A 19,763-nucleotide genomic window follows, 5' to 3' on the forward strand; every position below is an offset into this window, starting at 1 on the left:
AAGATATAAGAAATATGAAATATTGAAATATTAAAGAATCAAATTAAAAATTCAATATAGAATTAAAATCAAAAAAATAACAAAAATTGAGTAAAAAGTAACAATTAAAATTAAAAAATTGTCAAGTATAAAATATAAAAAAAAGCTAAATAATTAATAATTATGAAATAAATAAATAAATAGTGTGCATATGAATATTAAAATGTTACAATTACATTTATACTTACTACATTTATTATATGTTTAAAAAAAAATCAGTTAATTGTAGTCAATTTGTAAATAATAATATATTGATAATAATTTCTTATAATAATTTTATAATAATGATGAAATGTTCTACACTCACAAATAGAACGCGCGAAACTGTCACATTCATAAATAAACATACTTAGAATATTTACAAATAAATATATATTTAGTGTAAATACTTGCAAATAAATATAATAAAAATATTCACGAATAAAACATGTATAAATGCAACATATTAGACGTAATTTTAAATTATATACTAAATCGAACAAATATAACTTCAACACGTCTAAACAGTACAAAGATTGAAACAAAACTAATCAAAAGTTACAAACGAAAATATTGATATATTTTCTGTAAGTTTCAAACAATTGTTTTAAAATATAAAGTATTAAATATTATAAATCTTTAATAATTTTTAATAATCTTTAATATTTAAATTTATAAATGTTAATAATTATAATAAATAAATAAATTATTAAAATTTGACTTCATAATTTCAGTAAAAAAAATACATATAATATGAGAAATCTATCTTATATGTTATCTATGACTATAATACATATCTCATTGATAGAAGATGTATGATTTATCCCATATATATTCAAAAAATTTCATATTAAGTCGGTAATAAGTCGGTAATATTAGAAGTAAAAAAATGATAAAGAACTTCACGAACTTCCAGTATAATTCGATTATGTTTTTAGATTATGTGACATGAAAATGAATTGGATGTTACATCTATCTTACACTTTATCTATGCTTGTATTATTATCAATGGTGGATTTATAAGAAAAAAAAACGTTAATTTCGAATACTAACAAAGAATATTATAAAAATTGAATCTTTAATTTGATGACTTGTCATTTTTTAAATAATTTTTGTTAGTTCATGCTTTAAAATATTAAAAAAATTCATGACAATAAATCGTATTTTATCTAATGTCAATATTTATTAAAGATGTAGTAATAGTGACAGCTGATGAAGAATTAAATTGTTGCGTAGGTGGTTAAAATTGTATTTGAACCATATCATTAAATTTATATCATTAAACAACAGAAATATCAGTGCTAAGAATAAAGTGCGCAATTTATTAGTAAGTTTGAGTTACAATAGTTTTTCGATTTTTTAGGATTCATAATATCTTTTATTATGTTATAATTAGATTTATAAAAATATTTGTAAATATTATTTATGGATATTAATTTTATGGTATGTAATAATAATCTTTTATATAATTTAATTTGTGTTTTATATTTCTTATTATAATCTTTTTGTTTCAATTTTTATTGTTATTTATGGAATTTTAATAATTTTGAATTTAAAGTTTTCTTATTAACAAATATTTGTTATATAAATTTTATTTTATTGGTTGCAAAATTTTATATATGCAATATCTCATGTATAATGTTATAATATGTTATCAATGTTTATAGATTTTAATTTGCATTCACATATTATTTAATTTATCATTTTTTGAATATTTTGAAAATATCTGTTTGTTACATTTACCAGATTTTCATAACGACTGTGTAATAACAGTCAGTTTTATCTAGTGATCATGGAACAAATGATTGCTTTGAGTACACAAAATCCATTAACTTTATTAGTAAAGTTTGGAATGATGGCTTGGAATGATACCTGTGGCAATGAAAATTGCTCCGGACATGGAGAATGTCATAATGGTACTTGTTTATGTGAGGTAATATTATAATTTAACCAATTAAAAATTATACTTGAATTTCAATTATTTTTTATATTTCAAAATATTTATATATTTTTTTCTTATAGATTCAATTTGATGGATTAGAATGTCATGTTCCAAATTTAAGTTATTATATTGCATTTGCCACAATATTTTTTATGCTGGCATTTGTCTGTTTAATACAACTTATTATGTGTATTATCGCAGAATGGCAAAAAATGAAAGCACCATCTTTTCTCAGAGCTTGTAGAGTTACAACACAAAAAGTTTTATATTTTATTGTATTTCTTGCATCATTGATAAGAGGAGCATATTTTACATCACCAGTAAATATTACATAAAAATATTATTATATTAAAAAATTATTTTATTTTTTTTTAAATATTTATAAATTTATTTTTTTACAGACAGCATTTAAAGAAGGATGGTCTAGAAGTTTATTATCTGCATATTATCCACTTGTTTTAAGTGGATCCTCTTTAATTGTTTGTTTCTGGGCTGAAGTATTTCACTTGAGAAATATGTCATGGGACAAACCACAATTTCTTTCAAAATCATTCATAGGTTTTGCTGTATTCAATGTATTAACATATTCTCTACTTTTAGCAGAGTTTATTATCACTCAATTATATTCTGAAGAAGATCAGGTAAATTAAATAATGGTATATTTATCATAATGGAATTTCAATTATTTTAATATCACATTATCAATAATTTATTATGCATTAATTAATTTTTTTTAGAGCTCTTACACTCATATTTTTAATGGCTGTTATGCAGTGCTCTTATTTATTGTTGTGATTTTCTTCTTAATTTATGGAGTGGAAGTATACTTCAAAGTAAATTAATTATTATAAATAATATAAAAACTTTCGGTAAATATATGTTGCATTAAAATGAATTTTTTTAGATTCGAGGTGGCTTCTTGAATGATTATCAAAATAGTACAATTTTGAATAAACGTATGGTTTCTGATTTAAAAGTTAGTGCTGAAGAACAAGTTACTGCAAAATTGTTTGATGCTGTTCCAAGTACATCACAATCATCTCAAGTGCAAGAACAAATAAATATTTCTCAGTTACATCAGTCTCGTGTAGGATTATTATCACAAGCTATCATGTTATTTTTTATTGTTGGATTTTTATGTAGTGAAACACTTAGTGAATTTTGGAAAGCAAAGTGAGTTTGAAAATAATATCTTAATTGAATATAATTATATTTCTCTTATCCTCTTATCCTAGTAATTACGTATATTTTATGTTACAGAGTTCCTATATATAGTAGGAATTGGCATGATGTTGTTTTCCGTATTATTGAAGTAGGCGTAATATTATGGTTTCCATGTGTGTTATGGAATTGTTTTAGGTTTATATTTTATATTATTTATTAAATTACTAATTTAAAATATAATTAATACAAATATAATATAATAATGAAACTATGTTAATATGAAAATCTATAGTATTTTATTTCTAATTTTTAATTAATCTTAATTGATATTTAATTATTATAATATTTCTTTTTATTTTATTTTAGTCCAGAACAATTATGGATTCTAAATCCGAAACGTCTTTTGAAGCGATTAGATCACTCTAAGTATATAAAAGAAATAGAATTACAAGATAAAAGTGGAGAACAAGAGACTGCACTTTTCTCAGATGGAACATCAATTAGTAGTAAAGATTGTTGGATTTGCTATGATAGTGAAAGGCAAGATGCTGGACCATTAATACAACCTTGTCAATGTAGAGGTGATGTGAGTGCAGTTCACCACAATTGTTTGCGTCGATGGTTGGTCGAGGTAAAATATTATTTTTATTTTATATTCAAATTTTACATATTTTTTATATTGCTACATATACATTATATTTATTTCAGAGTTCTGTAAATGCTGATAGTCTTAGTTGCAAAGTATGTGGTACAAAATATAATGTTGAACATGCAAGTAAATTGGATTGGCAAAATGGTATAACTTCGCGTCATTGTTTGCAAACTATTGCTATTGTCACGACAATGTGTGGATCATCAGCTGCTGCTTGGACTCTTATTCAATTAGTAGAAGGTCCAATTATTAGAATGCTTGCAGCTGGTACTGCATTATTAGTTATGTATGTTTGTATAAGGTAAGTTATTGATAATTTCTGCTTTTATATTTATTATTATTTTACATATATCATTGTTGCATATCATATTTATTAAAAAAATTTTTTTTTAGGTTTTTAAGTTTAAACACAGTTGTAGCATATCAGCGTGCCAAAATTTCATCTTTAAATATTATTAGTTCTGATAATAATGGAAATGCACATGTATCAACTATTAGTCATACAGTTTGTGTAGATTTGGCAAAATCTGAAACAGCTACTATATAATTGATATTTGACTTATTGACTTGTATTAATGATATAACATTTATTTCTTTGTTTATAAAAAAAATTAACAAAGTTAGAACAAAAATGTTTATTTAGATGTTAAAACTGCAAAATTGTATATGTATAACTTTTTTTACAATTTTCCACATAATTTTTAAAGTTAATATTACTATTTAACAAATTAAGGAAAATCATGTAATAGTTTTTTTATTTTTATAATCGGATCAAATTTTCTTACGTTTTTCGACTAATTTATTAAGTTATCTCAAAATTAAAATATTTTGTTTATACTTTTTAATAATAAATGTATTTTCATTATTCAAAATAATATTATTAAGATCAAATGAAATTTAAAATAATATATTTAAAAACATTTTTTGCATATATTAAGCAAAAAAAAAATTTAAATTATAAATATAAAACTTTAAAATTAGAATACATGAATTGAAATATAAAGTTTAAAAAATAAAATAAATATATAGTTTTATATGATTTTCAAAACTATGTTTTCACATACAAAAATAAAATTTCTTTTATATTATAGTATTAAATATATATATATATATATATATATATACCGTTTCCATGTTTATATGGAATGTTATAAGAAAAAAATATATGCAATAATATTCAATAATTCATAATATTATAAAAATTAGTTTCTATAATATAACCGTACTATAATTTCAAAATTCTTATCATATGGTTTTATAAAATTAAAAATATTGTTAATAATGGTACATATTTTATAAATAACTCACTGATATGTAACATTTTTAAATAGATATAGAATAAGAATTGTTTCTGCGATATATAAATTTTATATTTGAAAATACTCGTATTTCATATGCCTCTTAGTTTTATAGAATGTATATATAGTATTATAAAATTAAGAAATGATATATATTTCCTTTTTTTGGAAAAGAATATGTACTATTATAATACTAACAAATATTCTTTCTTGTAGAAGTACAAAAACATTCTAGTTTTAATAACTTATTAATATAAAATTATTATGTATATGGTAGTTACACTAACAATTATTAAATGATATATTTGTAATTCTTATGTTATAATAATTAGCCATCCCTTATTAAATAATACTAATAGAAATGCCTTTTTAATATAAAGTGAATGAAAAAAATATTCTCATTGCCATATCTATTTTTTTGTATTATAAATTGGCTAATATAACAAATCGAGATTTTTATATCGAGATTATATAAGTATTTTTTAAAATGTTTTATTATTTAAATAATCATATGTAATAGCATATATTATATCTATGCTCGAATTAAATTTAAACAATTTATTTTTCAAAATTCTAAAATTCCAAATTTTTTATTGATGATATAAATTATTATTTTTCTATGAATAGAACTTAAATATCGTTTATTAACACAATTTGATAACTAATTTAATTAATTTAAAAATGAAAAATATAAAAAAATATAATAATAAATGCGACGATATAAATTGTATGATATTCAAGTTAATTATTAAATAAAAAGACCAAAATAAAATTATATTATTCATTGTTAATTTTATTGTTATGTTTACAAAGACAATACTTAACAATGTTATGTATCAAACTAAAATACTGATTATTAAAAGATAAAGTAAATTTTTGATTAATGAATATGGAAGAGCAGATTATAATGAAATTTTCTGATTTTAGGAATGATTCTGAGTACTTTTTATTATTATTACTATATCATTCTCTAGATAATTATTTAGGTATGTATAAGAAATACATTTTACCAATTGAATTGAATATTTAATAATATGTAATATAATTATAGATATACAGATACAACAGAACTTAAAATATCGTTTAATATGTGAACTACGAATTTTACATTTATATTTTTTTTCGACATTAGATCTGCTCTGACTGTGCAATAATATTACCTGTTGCCATGTATAAGTGTAAATGTTTGCGTCAGATTACTTTTTGAAATTGAGGTTCTGTATAATGGTGGATAAATCTTAAATGCAGTTTCTCTTGTTCAACCTACGCTAAAACATAGTATATATTCTATAAAAAATGTAATTTAAAAATAATAATATAAATAAATATTAAAAATTAAAGATTTCATTCAAGAATAATATTTTATCATAAAATAATAAGAATTTTACCTGCGATGCCTGCAATTGCTTCTGAAGCAAAATATTTTACGTCCACGTCGCTGTCGGTATTAAGTTTATCCAAGACAGGTTTTACTTGAGCTTGTACTGCACAAGGCTCGAGATAAGGTCCAATTTTTTGAAGGGTTTTAGCAACATTAAATCGTACATTAGCAACATTATCCGTTGCCATTCCTAAGACTGTTGGAAGCATTACCCTTGTTGTTATTTCTGGACCACATACTTCTGCTAATACCTAAGATAAAAAAATAATAGAAAAAATTTAACTATTATATAAATAATACAATAATTTACTTACATTGATACAAAATAGACATGTCATTCTGTGAAGATAATTTTGATCCCTTGACATTGCTAAGACTTTAGGTATTACAGTATTTTGTGCCCATTCAGGACCAAATTTTTCTACCAATTTTTTTAAATTTAACGTTGCTGCTTCTCTGATAGCATAAACATGATCTACTAACCAAGTCATACATAAAGAATTTAATTTTTCATCAAAGAATTCAACTCCAAGTTGTCCAGCTAGTAATGGCATATATCTAAAAAATATAAATAAATACAAATGATTATTTTATATAATAAATAAAATTTAATTTAATTTCATCAATTTTATGATCATATAATATAATATATAATATATTATAATATAATATAATGTAATATAATTATTTTAATATATATTATTATTAATATATACAATATATCATGGAAAATACTTACTCTATAATGGCATATCTTACACGCCATTTTGAATCTTCAGCTAATTCTACAATAGCTGGTAGAAGAGATTGTGAAAGTTGTTGTATACCAATAACTTCATTAACGCATTCTAAATTACTGATAATATTTAGACGAACTTCTGAACATTCATCTCTGAGTTGTGATAAAAATAATGGTAATAAATGTTCAATTGTACTATGAATTAAAAAAATTTATTATTATTATTATTTAATTTAAAATATATTTAAACTAAATAGATATATATATTTTTACTCACTTATGTTTTCCCAATATTGGACTAAGACCCATTATAACACTTGCTAAAGCTGATTTTACATGCTGATTTGGATCTGATACAAGTTCTTTAACTATTGGTAATATTTGTGTCATAATAATAGACTCTTGATTAAATTTGTCAAGATTTTGACAAAAGTCACGAACTTTATCAGCTGCTGCTGCTCGTACTTCAGCCTCTATATCTTTCAATAGTACTTGAAATGCTGGCACAAGATCTGTTTTCGTAATTTCTGGACCTACAGCTTTCTGAAGCTATAAATAGTATATAAAATTAATTAATAAATATTACTTAAATATTTATTAAAAGAGAAAAGTATATAAAAAAATTTACATCTGTGAATTTATCTGCCACCATATAACGTACACGCCATGATTGATCGCTTGCACATTGTCTAAGAGTGGGCATAACTAATTGTTCTACATCTTCTTGTGGTAACAGTGCTGCAATGCTGACACAAGCTTCAATTGCCAAGAGACGTACTGAATCCTATAAAATATGATATGAATGTAGATAATATGAATATTTTAAAATTAATAAAATAATTTTTTTATATCTTATCTTACTTGTTCATCTTGAGCTAAGATGACAAACATTGGAATTAAATCTGCTTTCACATATTCAATTTCCATAACCTTTGCAAATTCACCTAAATGTGAGGCAGCAGATCTACGTGCCATTGGAGTGTCATCTTGACATAAGTTACGAAAATGATTCCGTAAACATGCTAAAAAAAAAAGTTTATACATAAGAAATTATATACAAATGAAGTTTTAATGTTTTATATTTTTTAAAATTTAAATTTTTTTACCTTTAACTGTTGGACTAACACGTGGATAACAAACACTAAATAAACCACATGCTGATGTTCTTGATGTAAACCAATCTCCTGTTGCCAAACGATGTATCAAAGGAACAAATTGTTCTTCCAAATCTGTTGAGCTATGTTGAGCAGCAATAGTTCTTAAAGACTCCACTGCTTTATCTCGAACTACAGTTTCTTCAACTGTTGCCAAACTCTCTAAAGGTTTCTAAATTATAAAAATTTTATTTAAAAAATTTATCAATAATTATTTTTTTTCTAAATTTTTATTAACTATTATTTTAAGTATCTTAGTAAGTAAAATATATCTCTTTTATCAATTCTTTATCAATATCTTTTTAATCAATTTTCTTTGTTTAAAACATATAATAATAACAATTCTTATATAGCAATAATATTTGATTATTTTTTATTTGAAATAATATAAATATGTTCATATTTAACTATATTAAATATGATTTGCTTTATAATATCTTATATGAACCATAACTTTTCAAATTATTCTATTATAATAAAAAAAATTAATTTATATATTGAATTAAATATTAAATATATATTTTAATAAAAATTTGTTAAATATTATTGCTATTACAATTATTGAATAAAATAATAAATAATAATATATACCAGTAAACAATGTACGTATTCTGGACCTCCTACAAGAGGAGTAAACTGTCCGAGTTGTTCTGCCAATGCTAATAGAACCTCATCTTCATCATACATAGATTCAGTTAAAAATGGTATCAATTCACTACGTGTTCGTTCAATGCCCAATGCAAGAGCAATCGTAGATAATTTCTTTATTGAGTTCAGCCGTAACTACAACAAAACAAATTCTGTCAATGTGTAGGTCAACTCTTCATAATCCAGTCATTATCTTTTCAGACGCTTGTTTTCTCTAAGTAATGAAATATATTTTCTCAAATTAAAATCTCAACTTTAAATCTTTAGACGAGAAAATTGTTATATAAATAATTTACGTTGTTAAGTATATTGATATCAAAGATAGAATATTTAATATAAAGTGACAGAAGAGTAAAAGAATAATCTATCGAATTGTACGCTACCGCTATAGCCACCTTAACACTCTGTATTTTCCAATGATTGCAAGCGATACGACAATTCGATTGTTTTGCAATTGTAAGATATCGATCTTAAATACTTTTAGAATTACCTGTACATCCTCGTTTTTTAGTTCATCGATCAAAACAGCGATCGGATAAAGGCTGTCGTCCGTGGTAGAGTCGCTCGCTGCCATTTTGCTGCCGATCACACTAGAGCTTGGAAACTCCCGTGTATTCAAGTAGTGTTCAAATTACTGCGCCATCTGATGGTTATTACTATTACAGAAAACTAGCGGCATATGTAAAGTCTGTTCATTCATACATTCATTTCGATTTTGAATAATGCTTAAATTACATCTACTAAATCAATGACAACCACTTTGTACTTTAAACATATTTTTCTATTTCCAAATAAAATAAAAAAATTTCTTCGTTTTATATTGTATTTCAACTTTTATATATATGTTTTTATGCTCAATAATATTTATTTTTTATTACTGTACCATTATTTTTATTTTAATTAAAAAATAAATTAAACATATATAATAAATTAAATAATGATTTTTTAATTGTAAAACATAGGAATTATACATGCATTAGAAATAGAAATCTTATATAAATCTTATATTAAAATTAAAATATTTTATTCCATTCTTACTGTAAGCGACAAAAATCTTAAGATTTGAGAAGAATATTTTAAAGAAGAGTACAAAATCTCTAAAATGTTCTATCTTCTTTTTAATCTGTTTATTTTTTAGAAAAATTTGTAAGTTTTTATCAATTTAATTAGTAAAAATTATAAAAATTCTTTTCTTCCATGAATATTTCTTTAAAACATAAAAAAATCATCGAAATATTATATTGCAATTTTTATAAAGTATAATGTAATTTCAATATAATATTACAAATTTAAACAAAATACACAAAAAGTAATAAAATGATTTCTTAGGAAGAAATGATAAAAGAAAATTTTTTTCTTATTAAATAATTTTATTATATATAAATATTAATATACAATATATAAATATTTATTAATTGTAATACATATGATATTATTTATTTGTAAAATTATATATGTAATTATAATATGCATTTGTTTATTGTTTTGTTTATTGTTTTATTAATATAGATATCATATTTATATATGTGTATATGATGTATTATAAATATATTATATATTTACTTATCTGTAATCTGTATTTAATGTGTTAATCATATTAAACAAAATTTATTTCTCTATTCCTATAGTTTCATAATTATATAAGTACCCATATGTACATATTATAGACAGATTTTATAATATATATTTTCTTTTTATAAACAATATTATAAATATTATAAAATTATAATAAATACATTTTGTGTTCTTTTAAAAGCTTACAACTTTTCGATATTTTATTGATATAATTTGATTGTATATTTACTTGATGCTATGTTTTTCTTGTTTTAAATAGATTTTTCTTATTGTTGCAATTTAATTCAAACTGTTTGATTTAAATTGTTCGGTTTAAAATCACTCCATCTACAAGATTATATGTAAATAAGTAAAATTATTTAAAAAATATATAATAGTTTAAATTATTGCACTCACTCTTTTGAGGTATAACATGTACTTGGTTGAAGATGATCTACTATTTGAGCTTGATAAATCTGTTTTGGCGCTAAAATATCTTGTCGTATATGTCCTGATTCTGCCATTTCATCTCTCACCTTTTGAAATACAAAAAATAATTATATTTTCATATATTTTAATGTTAAAAATTATTTTAGCTAAATACTTGACATACTTTTTCCGCTGCTTTTAATACACGGATTAAATTTTTTCCAGCTAATTTCTCCATTTCATCTTTGGTCCAATTTTGATCACTATCGTAGATGCGATCAAATAACTCTGAATATTTAGAAACATCTTCCAAACCTTCTGGCATTCTAAAATATGTTATACAAATTTATCTTATATTTATATTAAATTTGACAATTCGCGAGTGACACTTACGTATTTACTCCATCGTAATCAGCACCAATACCAATATGATTCGGTCCGATAAGATTGCGAATATAATTGATATGGTCTAAAAGGAAAAAAATGAACGATTATTTATGATAAAAATTCTATATACTTTTCTTAAGTATCTTTTCTTAATTTCCTTATCTTAATAAATATAAAATTGAACTTTCAATAATATTATACCTATAACATCTTGCATAGTCGCCTTTCTCGAGGTATTACAATTTACAAATTTCGAGTAAAAGTTCACCATTACGATACCATTATTTTTTTTCTGAAAATTATATATATATTTAATATTCAAAATTATATGCTTTATTTATGGGATATTCTGAAAATATTGAAAAAATTTACTTACAACTGTCAGAAGAACATCGTCAGGAACATTACGATTATTACGACAAAGGGCAAAAACGGATGAATGAGAGAAAATAATAGGTGCTTTCGATATTTCAAGCACTTCTCTCATAACATTATGAGACACGTGTGATAAATCGATTAACATTCCTAATCGGTTCATTTCATAAACAACAGCCTATTATTAAAATATGAAATTTGTAAACTTTTATAAATATAAATACAGCAACAAATTAAAAAAATTTAACATACTTTCCCGAAATCTGTAAGATTGTTGATACCACCATTAGTCACTGTTGATGCGTCGGCCCTTCAATAAAAGAAAATATTTAATAATGTTTATATTTTTATTTTTTTATTAAATAAAATTACAACGAAATATTATTTATTTATTATTATAAAAAAGTTGTTTCCTTATTATTTTCTATTCCTTATTATTCCATTAGCATAATACAAATTTTCATTTTTTCATAAAAAATTTTATTTTTATAAATTGAATACTTTAAGAGATCTAACTATTAAAATATTAAAATATTTTGTTCGAATAAAAATTTATCATACCATGGAGTGTTACAACTATGCGTTAGTGTCATATATCGCACACCAAGATCATAATAAAGTCGGAGCACTGCCAAACTGGAATCAATGGAATGGCCACCTTCAACGCCGATCATGGAGGCAATTTTTTTGTCCTTCCACGCATCTGTGATATCTTCAGCTTTCGTTACGAATTGCAAATCATTCGGATATTTACGAATTAATCTCTTAATAACATCGATTTGTCTCAAGGTTAATAAAACTGCATCCTTATATTGCGACGAGCAATCAACATATGCGGCCCAGAACTGAAATTTAAATTTATTATTAATCGAATTAAAAAAAAAAACATGTTAAATTTTAACGCAATATATACTGCAGTAAATTTCTATTTTTTTTTTAAGTTTACAATTAAATTAATTTTTTACATCTTTATAATACTACAATACGTTTTCATTCAAAATGATAATGTTTTTATTAAAAGATATGACTCGATGTAATAATCTTTTCTAATCATTGAATCATAGTTATTGAGCAATGAATCATATTTCTATGAAAGTATGCAATACAATTATGTATAATGTTATTTTAAATCTTAAAATTCAAATATATATTCTATTTAATGAAACAATTAATTTTTTAAATGTCTTCAAAACATTCGTTATTATATATCATATCAATTTCAAAAATTTTTACAAAAAAGTGATAATTAATGATAATAATAATAATACTAATAAATTGCGACAACAACAAAAGATTCAACAAATTTTAAATTTCTAAAAAAATTAGCAAAAAATATAATAGATAAATAATTGTATAAATAAAAAAATAACGTAAAACATAAAAGTCGTATCATATTACCAGCGTTTACTGCAATAATAAAACATTCCTCGGTTCAATCTAATTATTTAAATCTAAAATGATAACAATTTTTAATAACAATAAACAAATTAATTAATTTATTTTACAACGCATATGAAGAAATGGAAATTCTAATGATAATCTATCTTTTTCATTTATTGTTTTCTCACTCACTTGTCCACCCACTTTTCCTTTTCTTAGTCGGGGCAAGTCTGTGGTACATGAGTTACATACGTGTTTACCCCATAATTTGTCGTCGGATAAATTTTTGGTAAAATCAAATTGATCTAAGTTATTGCCTAGCAATTTATATAAGTTGTGAGGTAAATCATTGTGACTGAAATGAAAAAAATAAAAATTACTATCTATTTTATACATATACATTTCATACAATTATATAAATAATGAAAAATTATAATCAGAAACAAAATTTTTAATTTATCTTATTTTTATTATCTATTTTTTAATCTAAATTAATATTTGTAACTAATATAAATTAGATATATTTGTGTAAAAAAAATAAAAATTTTTCATCATTTTACATTATTCAATCGAAATTTATAAAGAAAGAAAAAAAAATGGAAGATGAATAATTACAAAATACTATAAATTTTTGGATTAATGAAAAAATTGATTGTCATTCCTAATTATAAGTTATTCAAAAAAAATTCGCAATGTTTTTTTTTTTTTTTACGTTAATTGCATAGTTTATGATTAATTTATATAAATTATCGAATTTGACTAACGAATATCGTACATGATTATTCATGAATTTCCATCTTATTCCACTGAGATCCCGTTATATTCTTTTCAATCAATATCTCAACACAGAAAAATTCTTGTACAATAAAATCTTCGTCAAAGTCTGTAAATACTGAAATTGTAGAAAAATATTTTGAAATTTCATTTTTAACATAATTTATATATTTTTGTTAATTAATTTTTTTAATTAATTTTTATGATTAGTATCAAAATAAATATATTTCGAATTAAAAATAAAAATAATATTACAACAAACAAATTTTATAAAATGATAAAATAAATTTAAAAAGAAAAGGTTATTCTATGACAATATTTAAATAATTATTTAAAATCATACTATATTTTACTTTATACTAAATAATTATTGCAATTATATTCTTTTGAAGGGAATAATAATAATTTACATTAAATAAATATTCATAATTTTTATAGTATTTATATTTATTATATTTTTTATTACTGTATATCTTCTTTTTTAATAATTACAAAGATTACTTACCCATCAATAAGTGGTACATTGTCGAGAGCATCGCTTCCATTATAGTTATCAATGATCAATGCTAAGCTTAAACTAACTGTAAATATTATAATGAATAATCCACAAATTCCAAAACTCACGTATCTCATCCTTCCAGTACACAAGAATTCTTTGGTGAACCACTCTGAAAAAACATTCAATAATAATTATTCCACTGTTATTCCAATATTATATGATATCTTAAAATCGAATAATAATTTTTTGTTTGAATATCATGCAATTTGTTTAGCTAATTTGCAATAAGAATTCTGCCAGATGTACATTTTATATTATATAAATATATGTATAATATACATATATATTCGAAATATATAATAAATATGTTTATTAAAATTTTCCGAAAATTAAATAAATGTTGCATCAGTTTTTTAAATGAATTACAGATGCTACGAATCATGGAAATTATGTTATTTGATATATACTATAGATGAAATTAAAAATTTGATTTTAAGAAGTTCAATTATATTGTTATTTGATTATAAAATTTTATATACATAATTTTATACAAATAATTACAAAATATGATTATAAAAATAATTATTAAATACAATTATAAAAACAATTAATAAAAAAATATATGCATAATATTTAATTATGAACATTATTAGTTAAAAAAATTGTAGAAAGGATTGAATTAAAGAGAGAGAGAAAGAGAAAGAAATAATTCACGATTGCATGTATTTGATAATTTGGCTTAGTTTAACAGAATATTAAGTAATATAATGAATTTATAAAGAAAAAATAAAATTATATATTTTTCTTATCGTAAGAAAAAAAAAAATAAGATAAAACGTTTAATACAATAATTTGTATTGCTATATAAAAGACGAATTAAACTAAAAAGTAAAATAGTATATACACAATTATATATAAATATGATATCAATTCTTCCATGATTACAAATCTTATACAAAATAAAAAACTATATGATTTTCAATTTATATTTGATAATAATAATTCTATAAATTTCACTTAAACTATTACACATACATATTTCAGAAAAAAAAAAAATTTATTTCAAGGTTAGAAACAGTAATGTTAATTGAAAATGTTCGCTGCATATAAGTAATTGCATTTAATAACACTTAAAATATTATTAAATTACACACAAATTATTATTTTCTAAGTTAACGAAACTAATTTTATTATACTCTCAATGAGATCTCACAAGCAACTGACTCGCCTTTTCATCTCTGGTCACTAATATCCAATCACACATACTTATACAAATATAAGTCATTTAAAATCTCATAATTTTTTGATTTAATTAATATAATTATAAAAATTTTTTATTTTTTGAAGTTAATATTAAAGTAATATTTATCAAATTTAAAAATAATAATCAACTTACTTTTTTGCAAAATCAATAAAAGTTAAATAAATTTATAAAATTTATAAAAATAATGTAAAGCATACCAAAATTTATTCTATACATAAAACATTATAAAACTTTAGATAGTTAATTCTGAATATTAGAAAAATAGAAAAAGTTGTTATAGAGATGAGGTTTTTTTTTGAAATTATAATATTATAAATAATATTATATTGACGTCCGTCAATGTATTTATTTCACTTAATGATAAAAAACAATTAGTTAAAATAAATAAAATATCTCAATGTTACTAGTCAAATCTTTAAAAAAATATATTCTTATTATTTCATTATTTCAGTATATACGGTAATATATTGAAATTTTAATATCATATAGTAAATATAAAAATATTTAAATATTTAAATATATCATTACAAAAACTGATACATACTATATAATTGTTATTATTTTTGTTGTTATTTTTGTTATTAATACAATACCAATCATGATTATATTTTGATCCATTAGAATTACACGAAGAATTGTGTAGAGAAAAAGAATTGTTTTTAATAAACTTTTCTTTGATTTCACTCACTCACTAAATAATTATATTTATCTTTCATTCATTTATTGAGAAATCATGTTTATTATTGATTATAAATATTTTCTGATTAATAAGTATGCATTATATATATGTATACACTTTTCGTGACAAATATGGTATTACTGCATGATCAAAGTATAGATATGTATCGAGTTTCAACTCTCTCCTATCTTCGGTTCAGTAGTTGTCTATACAGAATCGTTTCTAATATAAAATTAAATTGAAACTGGAAAAAATAAATTTTTTTAAATATTTTTTTACATTAATTTTTCATTTTATTAAAAACATTTTTATTGATTGGTGTATAAAATTGAATTTTCTATATCCGACAATTTTATTAACAACAATATAAAAAATAACATATTATTAAATAAAATTATTGGTTATTAAATTTTGAGAATGAATATATTTTCGCGTTAACACTTAAATGATCGTATATTGCAATTATAATAATTTGAAATATATGATATGTCAAATGATATAATGCATATAACTAATAACTAATTCACCCATTTTAATGGCAGGGCATTTATTGATGACACTATTTGCACTGTTCCGAAGAAAATTCATGTTGTTATTTTTAACAAACAATTTCTATTCACATCGATATATTTTGATATAAGTATACACAATAAATTCCAGTAAGTTACTCTTCCATATACTAATTTATATTTTTAAATTTACTTCTAATACAGTAATGTCTTAGAAAATGTAACTTGAAATGCATCACATAATGTAATTTCGTTATCCCCACCAGATTTTCATCTTAAGCAAATGAACCTTTGAAGCCGTCAGGACATGATCTGATAAGATAAGAATCGATGAATTATTATTTTGACAAAAAAATTTAATTTTTTGTTCTATTATAATATTAATGTTGTTAATAAATTCACAAGATCATTCTGATTAAAATGATTATGATGAAATGACTATTTTTAATTAAGGATAATTAATAGCATTTACTAATTAATAGTATATTAGAATCTATAGTACCTTAGAAAATGAAGATTGAAATTGCGATGTTCTTTCCTTCTTTTTCGTTTCCTTTTATTATCTATCTTTCTCAATATGAATGCATATTAAGTTAAGTTAAGTTTCGTAATATGAATATTTAGAAGATAACAAACGTATACGATTTTATATGAAAGTATGAAAAATAATAAATGTTACATTGTTTAAAATAAAAAAAAGATATCATAATAATACATAAGTATACATTTAAATAACATTTGATTTTAATATTATTTATAGAAATAATGTTGTAATAATGTTTAATAAAAAATATAAAGATCTTGATTTTTGATAAAAAAAATTAATTTGAAAGTGGTTTTCTTAATTTTTATAAATATTATTATTATTATTTTATATCATTTATTTTCGTAATATTTTTGTTATATAATATTCTTTTATATAATATTTTATTAAATTTTTCGCTTTCAAGGTTTAATTACATTTAAAATCACGTGATCTATGAAGTTGGTAAAAAAACACTTGTTGCATGTTGATTGTAATAAGATTATACATAATATTAATAGAATAAAAAATGTGTAATAATAAAAATATTAGTAAAATAATTAATTTATAATTATATTCTTTTATATTTTGTTATAAAAATTAATTTTGTGATTCTAACAATAAAATCTGCAAGGATTTATTAACCTAAATGTTTTTTATTGTAGATCAATATTTTCAATCAATGTTATAAATAATGACGTATGACAATGTTTGTAAGTAATTATAACACGACGAATTAATTTTAACAATAAAAATAACATATTGAATAAATTATTATAATTACTATTGTACTTAATGAAATTAATTTTTTAATTAGAAAATAAAATAACCTACAGAAATAACACATTATAGAATTAAACACAGTATATAAAAAATAAAAAAAATTTTAAAAATTAATAGCAACAATGGCAGAAACTGTATATAAATACATGAAAATACAAAATAGACCATATAGTATTAATGATTTAGTTTCAAATCTTCATAATGAATATGGTAAAGTAGCTGTACAAAAAGCTGTAGATAAATTGGTGGCTGAAGGAAAAATATTTGAAAAAGTAGAATATTTATTATATAATATAAAATATAATATAAAATAGATTGATTATATTAAAAAATTGATTTTTGCATTAGGTATATGGAAAACAAAAACTTTATTGTCCAACTCAAGATTCATCTCTTGATGTAGAAGAATTAATGAGAATAGATAAAGAATTACAAGCGCATGCTAATGAAGTTGAAAGTAAGTATCAAGAATTAGAAAGAGAAATTAAAGTACAAGAGGCTTTATTGTCATCTATGAAGTCTTCTATTACAATTGAAGAAGCAAAAAAACAAAAAGCTTTAACTCAACAGAGAATTATAGAATTGAAAAATAAATTGGATGCATTAATGGAGGCAAATGGAACTGAGGACTTAACTGAATCTAAAAGAAAAGCAGAAAAAGCAATAAATGATTATTCACGTGAATATGTAAAACGGAAACGTTTATGTACTGAAATATTAGACTGTATATTAGATAATTACCCTGGTAGTAAAAATGAGTTGTATGAAGAAATAGGAATAGAACCAAAAGTTGTTCAATGATATTTTATTATATCATTATTATTATTTATTATATTAGTATATATAAATTATTCTTAATCATTAATTAGTTATTAATATTATTTTTCTGATATATATCTTAAGTTATGCTTGTATTATGTGTATATCTACTTATATTTTAAACTATTTTTCATTAAATAATAATAATGTTATAATATATTTCTTATATAATTCATATATTTTTTATTTTAAAATGTATTTTTATATTGCATTTGAAAAACTTTGTTCATACATACTCATTTATTAACAAATTTGTATGAAACAAAATTATTTATTTGTACATATAAAATTAATATTATCTATATTTAAATTATTATTGTTATTAAATAAAATAATTTTAATAAATAAATCATTGTCTAAATATTTCTTAGTTTTCTTATTTTTATATAAAAAATTTTTCATTTTTTGTTTCTAATTTTTTCAACACATATTGTTTTCCAAATAATTATTATATAAAAAAAAATAAAATATTATTATAATTTTTATTTTAGAAAAATTTATATTACAATATACAATATATGTAACTTTATTTGAATACAAAATTTAATTAATAATTTAAAATTAAGAACATATTTACATAGAATGAATAATATTTATTTGTGTACGATAGAAATATTACAAAATTGATTTATGAACAACTATTGTTAAGAGAGAGTAAAATTGGTTATTAAGGGATAATAGATCAATCCAAGACTATTATGAGATACTAGAATAGGTTGTTAAGAGATAATAGATCAATCCAGGATTGTTAAGAGGTAAAATACAGATGAGGTACAGAATAGACCTAACATT

At 21.5% G+C, this 19,763-nt stretch overlaps 4 protein-coding genes across 14 annotated transcripts; 2 read left to right on the forward strand and 2 right to left on the reverse strand.

Annotated features, from left to right (window-relative positions):
• Positions 1-1,010: 1,010 nt before the first annotated feature.
• On the forward strand, positions 1,011-5,541 carry LOC100869289 (uncharacterized). 3 transcript variants are annotated; one of them, XM_012494831.3, is made up of 10 exons: positions 1,011-1,345; positions 1,765-1,951; positions 2,041-2,280; positions 2,362-2,601; positions 2,698-2,793; positions 2,865-3,133; positions 3,221-3,319; positions 3,491-3,755; positions 3,833-4,077; positions 4,170-5,541. In XM_012494831.3, the coding sequence occupies exons 2-10, from the start codon at positions 1,811-1,813 to the stop codon at positions 4,321-4,323; spliced, it is 1,749 nt and encodes a 582-aa protein (XP_012350285.1). In that variant the 5' UTR covers positions 1,011-1,345; positions 1,765-1,810; the 3' UTR covers positions 4,324-5,541. The 3 variants fall into 3 exon arrangements, with proteins under 3 accessions (XP_012350285.1, XP_012350286.1, XP_003690661.1); XM_012494832.3 differs by having other exon boundaries at positions 1,011-1,250; XM_003690613.4 differs by having other exon boundaries at positions 1,023-1,461.
• A 305-nt stretch (positions 5,542-5,846) lies between these two features.
• On the reverse strand, positions 5,847-9,785 carry Pp2A-29B (Protein phosphatase PP2A regulatory subunit A). Of its 2 annotated transcripts, none has more exons than XM_012494800.2 (10): positions 9,487-9,785; positions 8,940-9,131; positions 8,301-8,520; positions 8,056-8,216; positions 7,823-7,978; positions 7,472-7,743; positions 7,195-7,389; positions 6,770-7,013; positions 6,463-6,706; positions 5,847-6,337 (listed from the first exon to the last, which is right to left on the reverse strand). In XM_012494800.2, exons 1-10 carry the CDS (start codon positions 9,568-9,570, stop codon positions 6,333-6,335), a joined length of 1,773 nt encoding a protein of 590 aa, XP_012350254.1. In that variant the 5' UTR covers positions 9,571-9,785; the 3' UTR covers positions 5,847-6,332. The 2 variants fall into 2 exon arrangements, with proteins under 2 accessions (XP_012350254.1, XP_003690652.1); XM_003690604.4 differs by having other exon boundaries at positions 5,847-6,342; positions 9,487-9,634.
• A 560-nt stretch (positions 9,786-10,345) lies between these two features.
• Positions 10,346-17,618, reverse strand: LOC100863633 (dipeptidase 1). Of its 6 annotated transcripts, none has more exons than XM_086913678.1 (12): positions 17,349-17,618; positions 16,865-17,158; positions 14,401-14,563; positions 13,314-13,476; positions 12,303-12,586; positions 11,994-12,051; positions 11,743-11,919; positions 11,568-11,658; positions 11,373-11,448; positions 11,164-11,305; positions 10,968-11,086; positions 10,346-10,898 (listed from the first exon to the last, which is right to left on the reverse strand). In XM_086913678.1, the coding sequence occupies exons 2-12, from the start codon at positions 16,923-16,925 to the stop codon at positions 10,856-10,858; spliced, it is 1,377 nt and encodes a 458-aa protein (XP_086769804.1). In that variant the 5' UTR covers positions 16,926-17,158; positions 17,349-17,618; the 3' UTR covers positions 10,346-10,855. The 6 variants fall into 6 exon arrangements, with proteins under 6 accessions (XP_086769804.1, XP_086769805.1, XP_086769806.1 ...); XM_086913679.1 differs by lacking the exon at positions 17,349-17,618 and adding an exon at positions 16,347-16,581 and having other exon boundaries at positions 16,865-17,130; XM_086913680.1 differs by lacking the exons at positions 16,865-17,158; positions 17,349-17,618 and adding an exon at positions 16,252-16,548.
• LOC100863512 (homologous-pairing protein 2 homolog) lies at positions 16,493-19,334 on the forward strand. 3 transcript variants are annotated; one of them, XM_086913683.1, is made up of 4 exons: positions 16,493-16,996; positions 17,113-18,082; positions 18,187-18,424; positions 18,501-19,334. In XM_086913683.1, the coding sequence occupies exons 3-4, from the start codon at positions 18,275-18,277 to the stop codon at positions 18,951-18,953; spliced, it is 603 nt and encodes a 200-aa protein (XP_086769809.1). In that variant the 5' UTR covers positions 16,493-16,996; positions 17,113-18,082; positions 18,187-18,274; the 3' UTR covers positions 18,954-19,334. The 3 variants fall into 3 exon arrangements, with proteins under 3 accessions (XP_086769809.1, XP_086769810.1, XP_086769811.1); XM_086913684.1 differs by lacking the exon at positions 16,493-16,996 and having other exon boundaries at positions 17,788-17,902; positions 18,035-18,082; XM_086913685.1 differs by lacking the exon at positions 16,493-16,996 and having other exon boundaries at positions 17,811-17,830; positions 18,035-18,082.
• The last annotated feature ends 429 nt before the right edge of the window (positions 19,335-19,763 follow it).

Source organism: Apis florea, unplaced genomic scaffold (assembly GCF_048593485.1).
Source record: "Apis florea isolate Af1SG1 unplaced genomic scaffold, ASM4859348v1 contig_3496_pilon, whole genome shotgun sequence".
Lineage (NCBI taxonomy): Eukaryota > Metazoa > Arthropoda > Insecta > Hymenoptera > Apidae > Apis > Apis florea.

Bases quoted from the DNA above. Each gene is read 5' to 3' on its own strand.
- LOC100869289 (XM_012494831.3), top strand. From the start codon at position 1,811: ATGGAACAAATGATTGCTTTGAGTACACAAAATCCATTAACTTTATTA. The intron at 2,602-2,697 runs GTAAATTAAATA...AATTTTTTTTAG, and splicing joins TATATTCTGAAGAAGATCAG to AGCTCTTACACTCATATTTT. The intron at 3,756-3,832 runs GTAAAATATTAT...TATTTATTTCAG, and splicing joins TGCGTCGATGGTTGGTCGAG to AGTTCTGTAAATGCTGATAG.
- Pp2A-29B (XM_012494800.2), bottom strand. From the start codon at position 9,570: ATGGCAGCGAGCGACTCTACCACGGACGACAGCCTTTATCCGATCGCT. The intron at 9,132-9,486 runs GTAATTCTAAAA...GTTTTGTTGTAG, and splicing joins TAAAAAACGAGGATGTACAG to TTACGGCTGAACTCAATAAA. The intron at 7,979-8,055 runs GTAAGATAAGAT...CATATTTTATAG, and splicing joins TCTTAGCTCAAGATGAACAA to GATTCAGTACGTCTCTTGGC.
- LOC100863633 (XM_086913678.1), bottom strand. From the start codon at position 16,925: ATGAATTTTCTTCGGAACAGTGCAAATAGTGTCATCAATAAATGCCCT. The intron at 12,052-12,302 runs GTATGATAAATT...CTTTTATTGAAG, and splicing joins CATAGTTGTAACACTCCATG to GGCCGACGCATCAACAGTGA. The intron at 11,449-11,567 runs GTATAATATTAT...TTTTCCTTTTAG, and splicing joins GACTATGCAAGATGTTATAG to ACCATATCAATTATATTCGC.
- LOC100863512 (XM_086913683.1), top strand. From the start codon at position 18,275: ATGGCAGAAACTGTATATAAATACATGAAAATACAAAATAGACCATAT. The intron at 18,425-18,500 runs GTAGAATATTTA...TTTTTGCATTAG, and splicing joins AAGGAAAAATATTTGAAAAA to GTATATGGAAAACAAAAACT.